Source organism: Poecilia reticulata, linkage group LG11, assembly GCF_000633615.1.
Source record: "Poecilia reticulata strain Guanapo linkage group LG11, Guppy_female_1.0+MT, whole genome shotgun sequence".
Lineage (NCBI taxonomy): Eukaryota > Metazoa > Chordata > Actinopteri > Cyprinodontiformes > Poeciliidae > Poecilia > Poecilia reticulata.
Window position 1 is genome coordinate 28,569,092 of NC_024341.1, and position 8,353 is coordinate 28,577,444.

The 8,353-nt window shown below is 45.0% G+C and overlaps 1 protein-coding gene across 2 annotated transcripts in view; it reads left to right on the forward strand.

Annotated features, from left to right (window-relative positions):
- Window positions 1-7,525, forward strand: part of ext1c (exostoses (multiple) 1c) — a 37,474-nt gene extending 29,949 nt beyond the window's left edge. The window contains exons 4-12 of one of the 2 annotated variants that reach the window (XM_008423042.2): window positions 64-171; window positions 1,451-1,570; window positions 1,657-1,789; window positions 3,527-3,645; window positions 4,101-4,196; window positions 4,263-4,349; window positions 4,436-4,596; window positions 5,665-5,836; window positions 7,067-7,525. In XM_008423042.2, the coding sequence (XP_008421264.1) occupies window positions 64-171; window positions 1,451-1,570; window positions 1,657-1,789; window positions 3,527-3,645; window positions 4,101-4,196; window positions 4,263-4,349; window positions 4,436-4,596; window positions 5,665-5,836; window positions 7,067-7,252 (1,182 nt within the window). In that variant the 3' untranslated portion in view covers window positions 7,253-7,525. Of the gene's footprint in view, window positions 1-63; window positions 172-1,450; window positions 1,571-1,656; window positions 1,790-3,526; window positions 3,646-4,100; window positions 4,350-4,435; window positions 4,597-5,664; window positions 5,837-7,066 lie in introns of both variants that reach the window. The other variant, XM_008423041.2, reaches the window with a different exon arrangement.
- The last annotated feature ends 828 nt before the right edge of the window (window positions 7,526-8,353 follow it).

Consider the following 8,353-nt stretch of genomic DNA (forward strand, 5'->3'; position numbering starts at 1 on the left):
TGTGTCTGTGTGTCTGTGTGCGTGTGTGTGTGTGTGTGTGTGTGTGCCTGTGTGTGTGTCCAGGCGGCCTGCATCCCTGTCCTGCTCAGTAACGGCTGGGAGCTTCCCTTCTCTGACGTCATCCAGTGGAACCAGGCCGTCATCGAGGGAGACGAGCGGCTGCTGCTGCAGGTAACACACACACCTACACACACCTACACACACGCGTCCGCAGGGTGGGAGCCGAGGGTTGCTGGTTCAATCCCAGTTGACTCAGATTAAACGTCCACTGGAACAGACCTGACCTGTTTCTGGGACTAAATCAATAACTGATCACTAAAAATCACGCCGCGCCATCAGCCTCCTACCACTTCCTGTCTTCTTCTTTTCTGCCAGTAGTAACATCCTGTTGTTCATCATGTGACTCGTTAAGTTTCCATGCAGTTTTACAAAATAAACCAATTTCAAAACAGCCGACAAAACCAGCGTAAAAATGTACGTTTATTTATTTATTTATTTATTTATTTATTTATTTATTTATTTATTTATCTGTAATCAAATTTGGCTTGTTGACATTAAGCACATTTATTTCTGTAATTCCGATTTGTGCAGTTTTATGGTGAAAAGCATCACAGCCGGTTTGTTTCCCATCAGAAATATCAGCAAGCATCAAGTCTCCTGTAATATCGTTGAAAAGCCGCCATTTTGAAACGCAGTGCAAACCTTTGTCACCTGCTACGAAGTAGCACGTTAGCGCTACCTGCCCCTTTAGCCTGTTTTCCCTGTCTAAGCTGATTATTATTTTAAATACATTTTTGGTTACATACGTCATAATCCATTTTAATTACTGTTGTTTTGTTTTATTTAAAAAGTTTTCTGGCTCCAGAGTTAAATATTCTTTAGAAACTAAAGTTTTATTGATCTTTGAGATGATTTGGTAAAAATGGTCTGAAAATGACGTCATCATTAGTCGCAATAATTTCTGGGACGGTTGGTGGTTCAGCAGAATGTGCTGACCGGGCGGTTTTAACGAGGCCTTCAGTGAATAAACGCTGATCATTCAGGTAAAGACAACAGTCTGTTAGCATCTTCAGGCTAATTTTTACGCTCGTTTAGTCAAAATATAAAAATATTAAAAAATGGCTTTAAAAGTCTCTTTTTCTAAGTCACAAAAGAGTCGAAACGTTTTCTTCAGAACCAGAACCAGAGTTTAGTCCTGAGTTAAAGTCCCTGTGAGCCTCGGAGCGGACAGGAAATCAATGTGTTCCTCTAATGAAGCTCAATTATCCAAACAGAACCGGCGCCGAGTCCGAGGTTTCACCGGACAGAGAACTAATTATCTTCCTGAAGGCAGAATCCATCTAAATTAGCCTCCAGGTTCTGGTTCTGGTGTCGGAGCTCCTGTCCACCCTGAACATGTCTGAAACAGAGAGTCTTCCTCTTCCTCTTCCTCTTCCTCTTCCTCCTGCAGGTGCCGTCCACCGTGCGCGCCGTACCGAACCAGCGAGTCCTGCAGCTGCGCCAGCGGACCCAGATGTTGTGGGACGCCTACTTTTCCTCTGTGGACAAGATCGTCCTGACCACCCTGGAGGTGAGTCCAGAGTCATCCGGGCCGGTTCTGCTGGGTGTGATGTAGGGCTTCCTGCTGGGATAAAACTACTTCCTGTTTCTGCTCAGATCATCAAGGACCGGGTCTTCTCCCACGTCTCCAGGAACCGATACATGTGGAACTCCCTGCCGGGCGGCCTGCTGGTTCTGCCGGAGTTCTCCACTCACCTGGCCCACTTCCCCTTCTACTACCTGGGACTGGGTACGCACACACCTGGGACCCGGGAACTGGGAACCGGGACCTGGAAACTGGGACCTGTGACCCGGGACCTGGGAACCGGGAACGTGGGAACCGGGACCTGGGAACCGGTAACCAGGACTTGGGAACCGGGACCTGGGAACCGGGACCTGGGAACCGGGACCTGGGAACCGGGACGGGACCTGGGAACTGGGACCTGGGAACCGAGACCAGGAAACTGGGACCTGTGACCCGGGAACTGGGACCCGGGAACCAGGACCCGGGACCTGGGAACTGGAACCTGGGAACCGGGACCTGGGAACCGAGAACTGGAAACCGGTACCTGGGAACCGGGACCTGGGAACCGAGACCWGGAAACYGGGACCTGTGACCCGGGAACTGGGACCCGGGAACCAGGACCCGGGACCTGGGAACTGGAACCTGGGAACCGGGACCTGGGAACCGAGAACTGGAAACCGGTACCTGGGAACCGGGACCTGGGAACCGAGACCWGGAAACYGGGACCTGTGACCCGGGAACTGGGACCCGGGAACCAGGACCCGGGACCTGGGAACTGGAACCTGGGAACCGGGACCTGGGAACCGAGAACTGGAAACCGGTACCTGGGAACCGGGACCTGGGAACCGTGACCTGGAAACCGGGCTGGGACCTGGGAACCGGGACCTGGGAACCGGACCGGGACCTGGGAACCGGGACCTGGGACCCGGGACCTGGAAACTGGGACCTGGAAACTGGGACCCGGGACCTGGAGACTGGGACCTGGGAACCGGGACCTGGGACCTGGGAACCGGGACCTGGGAACCAGAACCCGGGAACCGGGACCCGGGACCTTTAAAACCGGGCCTGGATCCTCCTCAACCCACGGCCATCTTTCAGTTTCACTTGCTAAAACCAAGTTATTTTTGGATTGAAGGTGAATGTTGGTTCTGCTTTTGGGAGGAGAACCCGAACGGTTTGGTTTGCCGCGTCTGCAGGTTTCAGCAACTCAAACTTAAGACTTTTATGAAAGGAATTTAAGACTGAAGAAATGTGCAAAGTTCATCCAACCCATAAAATTACATTTACCCAAGATAGACGTAAACAAGCTAACTAGCTAGCTAGCATGGGTATTAGCAGTGAGTCACAGAATGAAATGAAGATTTCTGCATGACTCAAACTTTTACCTGACAGAAAAATCCAATGAGAAAAAAAATACATAACTGTCTGAGATTAAATATCGTTAAATATAATATCATTAAATATAATTAAATATCATTAAATATTATTAAATATCATTAAATATCGTTAAATACTATTAAATATCGTTAAATATTATTAAATATTATTAAATATCGTTAAATATCATTAAATATAATTAAATATTGTTAAATATCGTTAAATAATATTAAATATTAAATATTGTTAAATGTTATTAAATATCATTAATATTGTTAAATATCATTAAATATTATTAAATATTGTTAAATATCATTAAATATTATTAAATAGTTAAATATCATTAAATATGATTAAATATCATTAAGTATTCTATAAATTTGATCCAGCTCCATTTAAAACCAACTTATTTTTTAAAATAGATTTAAGACATTTTAAGGCCTTAATTGTAGATAAGTGAATAAAAGACTTTTGAGGCGCTTTTAGCTGTGGTTCTGACCCAGACCCAGCCCGTTGTTGGCTCATTAGTTGGTTCTGATTGGTTCGGACCCTCTGATCTGTCCTCTCTGTTCCGGACCGCACCAGGGGTCAGTCCTGGCCACGAGTTCACCGCCGTCATCCACGCCGTGTCGCCGCTCGTCTCCCAGTCTCAGCCAATCATGAAGCTGCTCCAGGTGGTGTCCAGGTCCAAGTACTGCTCACAGGTAAGGAAACGGACCCGGCTAAAGAACCCAGACGCCGGGCACCGTGGGCCGTCGTTTGTAGCAATCAAAATGAAACGAGACATTTTAGCATGAGATAAAAAATGGGAGTTTAATTTTTCAAAGTTTTCTCCCAATTTCAAACTAAATGTTTCGTTTATACTCCAAATGTTTGGCTCATGAATTAATGTGGTGAAAATAACTGCAGAATGAGCCTCAGGATAAATATAATAATATAATATAAATATAATAATAACCGAACGACGGCTGTCAGTTTTTCACTGTGTAACGTTTCGGACGGCGCCCCCTGTGGGTCGCCCTGAGAAGACCTCCGTTCATCCTCTGATGATCGGATCCAGTTGGTCAGAATCGGTTCTGGAACTGGTTCCTCCTGCAGAGTGAATCCTGAACCAGCCGGGTTCTAGAGGTTCTGGTGCTGACCCGGTCTCTGCTTCCAGATCATCATCCTGTGGAACAGCGAGAAGCCGCCGCCCAGCCGCAGCAAATGGCCGCCCATGCCCGTCCCCCTCGTCGTCACGGACAGCAGGAGGAAGGTGAGAGCCGTGATGTCACTTCCTGTTTGTTCCACAGCCGCGTCTCACCAGCTCTTCTCCTGTCAGACCACCAGCCGCTTCCTGCCTCACGTCGCCATAGAAACGGAGGCGGTGCTGAGCCTGGACGAGGACACAGTGCTGCTGACCAGCGAGGTGTGAGGAGCTGGACACACACACACACACACACACACACACACACACACACACACGCTCCCATCCTGACGGCCTCCTCTCTGCAGGTGAACTTCGCCTTCCTGGTGTGGCGCAGCTTCCCGGACCGGATCGTCGGCTATCCGCCCCGGAGCCACTTCTGGGACCCGCTGAAACACGCCTGGGGCTACACGTCCAAATGGACCAACGAGTACTCCATCGTCCTGACCGGCGCCGCCTTCTACCACAGGTCCACTTCATCAGTCGGTCTGCGTCCGATTGGAACCGGAACCAGTCTGGATCCGATCTCAGGGACAGAAATAAATCGATTTCTCGTCCTGAATCGATTCAAGTTGTTGGTCTTTGCTTTGCATTTTGCTGCTAAGCTAAGCTAAGCTAAGCTAAGCTAATACTGAACACAGTATGTACGGAACGCAGAACTTTATGGATGAATCTAGTTTTGGCTAAATATAAACACAGTGAACCTGTGGAATAGTTTTAGATAAATGTTTGATTTGCTTAATCTTTTCCTCTTTTTTCTGGCTTTAAAGTAATTTCTGATTCAAGTCTTGACCCTTAAAATCTCTATTTCTGATGGACATGAACATCAGAATTATTTCAAAAGATTTAAGTCTGATTATATAAATATTCAACACATCGTGTTTTATTTAATGCTGGGACTTCACTGTGTTAATTTTTATTTACTAATTACAATTTTAATGCAATTCATCACTTTTTTTCCCATGCAAAATTTCTCTCTGGACCCTTTATACCGATGGTACCGATGGTGCTGATGGTACCGATGGTGCTGATGGTACCGATGGTGCTGATGGTACCGATGGTGCGTTTCTGGTTCCAGTTAAATATTCTTTATTGACCTGCTAACAGCAGCGTCTCTGGTTAATTTCTGGTTCTAAATTATCTGATTGGATGCTGGAAAAGGCTGTTGTTGGGTTCAAGTAAGCTAAAAGGAGTTAGCTTATCAGTGAAGCAATGGTAGCCTAGCATAGCATCTCAATGCTAAACATGTAGCAGCTAAGCTAGCGTCCACATTTCTGGAGAAGATCCATGAATAGCTCTTTAAATTTTCTCCAATCTGAGGGTTGAACCGGGAAAACATTATAAATACTTTCATTTTTTATCTGATGTGTCTATTTATTCGATTATTTGGTTGCAAAAATGTTGTTTGAATTGAAATGTTGCTTATTTTGATGATTAAAATATTAATTCCAGACTCTGTTGTTAGCTCCATGAAACATTTTAATCCCGCCTCCAGTTTTTATTTACGCTCTGACTTCCTGTGGGCGTGTCCCTGCAGGTACTACAACTTCCTGTTCTCCCACTACCTGCCCCAGTCCCTGCGGACGCTGGTGGACCGGACGTCCAACTGCGAGGACATCCTGATGAACTTCCTGGTGTCGGCGGCGACTCACCTGCCGCCTGTTAAAGTGGCTCAGAGGAAGCAGTACAAGGAAGTCCCGCCTCCTCAGGTACGTCCTCCTGATCGTGGACAGCATAGACATAACATAAGGATAGACCCTCATGGCCGCTCTCGCCTATTGTTGCTGATGAGATTTAGGGCGGCCATCTTGGAGCGGGCGGCCATCTTGGAGCGGTCCACCGCTCCACTCAGCGTTATGTGTTTAGCAGCACAATGACGTATCAGCGCATTTAATCGATCATAACACGCTTTTTTGTTACTGGAAACCATAATCAATCATCTATCAAAGCTACATTTATAAACAATTGTATTATTTAAGTATGTTTTTAATACATAGTTCAGCATATTTAAATATGCTTAGTGGCTATAACAATAGAATAGGATGGAATATTCTGATATTGATGAATGATGAGCAGATTAAGTATACAGCCGTTCATAATTTAATAAATTATTTAGTAATATCAATACATATTTATATAACTATACAAATGCAAATAAAAAATGATTAATACTGAATAATATAAATTGGATACATGTTTATATATATACATATATGTTTTCCAGCAGCGATTCAGAGATTCAGCAGCTGAGATTGAGTCTAAACTCCGATGTGATTCATCCTGCAGTGAATCCGTCTCTCTTTATAGATTCTCCCTCTTCTTCCTCACATCGTGTCTTTAGGAAACCTTCAAAATAAAAACGGAAGATTTGGGATGTATCTTACTAGTGAAAGAATTACATATAAATAATAGTCTTTACCACCTGTGTAAACTTTGCTGGTGAATGTTATAACACATAATATAAGTTTTATAATATGTTACATTGTTTCATTTCTAATATAGGCTCTTGTGTCAGATAATCTAAGTCAAAGTTAGAGAATAATAAATTTTTTTAGATTTACAGAATCTCAGTTATCCTTCATAGCGGCTGAAACCGTATTACACCAARCACTGTAGCTAATATTAGCTGGTATCTCRCCGGTGGACATAAATACAGTAAAGTAATATTCYAATCACAATATATACACAATAATATGTCCATCTTACTTGTGAAATGTTGTCTGTGGAGCCTCACATCAATAGTCCATCGATCAGAACAACAATATCCCTCAGTGCTGAGGCATCTTCTGCTGTTTTGATTGAACAAAGTAGGAGGGACGACCTCTCCAAGATGGCCGCCGTATTTCCTGCTCAGGAGCAGCCAATGCGGGGTCTACTCTTATATTATGTCTATGGTGGATAGGTTGTCTGAATGTCTCTGATGCGTCCCGTCCCCCCAGGGCACGAAGAGCGCCCCCTGGACCAACCCGGAGCACTTCACCCAGAGGCAGGAGTGCGTCAACACGTTCGCCAGCTGGTTCGGCTACATGCCGCTGGTCCACTCCCAGCTCCGCCTGGACCCCGTCCTCTTCAAGGACCAGGTGTCCGTCCTCCGGAAGAAGTACAAGGACCTGGAGCGGGCGTAGTCGCCGGACCGGACCGACCTGATGAGCACAGGTCATCCACACGGACCGGACCGGTCCTGGCGGTTTTGGACGGATAGAGGAGTCCGTGTGGACTGTGAAAACTTTCTCTGATGGACGGTGACAGAACGCCGGAGGGACCGGTACCGGTTCTGCTCAGCCCACAGCAGAACTTTGCAGGAACCGTTGATAATAATGAACTGATTATTTCACAGGGAAATGTTGTCAAACAATAAAATGATTTCTATCAGAACCAGTAAAGCGGTTCTAAATGCAGGTCCGGTTTTGTGATCCGGGTTTCTGTTCCAAACAGAACAGGAAGTGTTCAGGTTCTGGTTCTGACCAGAGTCCGATAAGAAACCTCTGAAGATGAACGGGATAAAAATGTTTTTATTTCCACATAATCTGATTGGAGCAAAACAAGCAAACAGGTGGAATAATGGACCTGAAGTTCAAAGGTCATTCAGAACCTCAGAGAGAAAAACCCTTCATTTATTCAGAGCCAACATTAAAATCCATTTTATTAATAAATCAAATATTTAATTTGAAGCTAAATATTTGGCTACAAACTAAACATTTAGCTTGGAACTAATAATTTAAACTATAAGCTGAATTTTCTTCTTGCTAATTGGTTTAAAAATTGACATGAATAAAAACTGAAACTGATGAATTTTAATTGAAATTTGACTTTGAAGGTTAAATAACCTAAAAATTGTACATGAATTCTTTGACTCCACAAACAGGAGCCCAGATCAGCGTCACGTTAAATAATGAAATTAATTTAACCACCGAGTTTAATTTATCAGAATTAAATCCCAGGATAGTTTTTTAATCTAAAACAAAAACAGTTTCAGCTCTTACTGCCACCATGAGGTTCTGAAAACCCACAATGCACCTTGATTCGGGTTCGGTGGGCTCCGGGACCGGAAGTCAGCTTTGTGTCATTGTGGTGAATCAGACTGAATGAATCCTCGACTTGTTGCGGCGCGGGAGGAAACGCGGATCAACACGGCGGGGGGAACGAGCTCCATCCGGGGCTGGAGCAGCTCTGGTCCTGGGAATCCTGCCGGGATTAACGGGAATCCTGCCGGGATTAACGGGAAC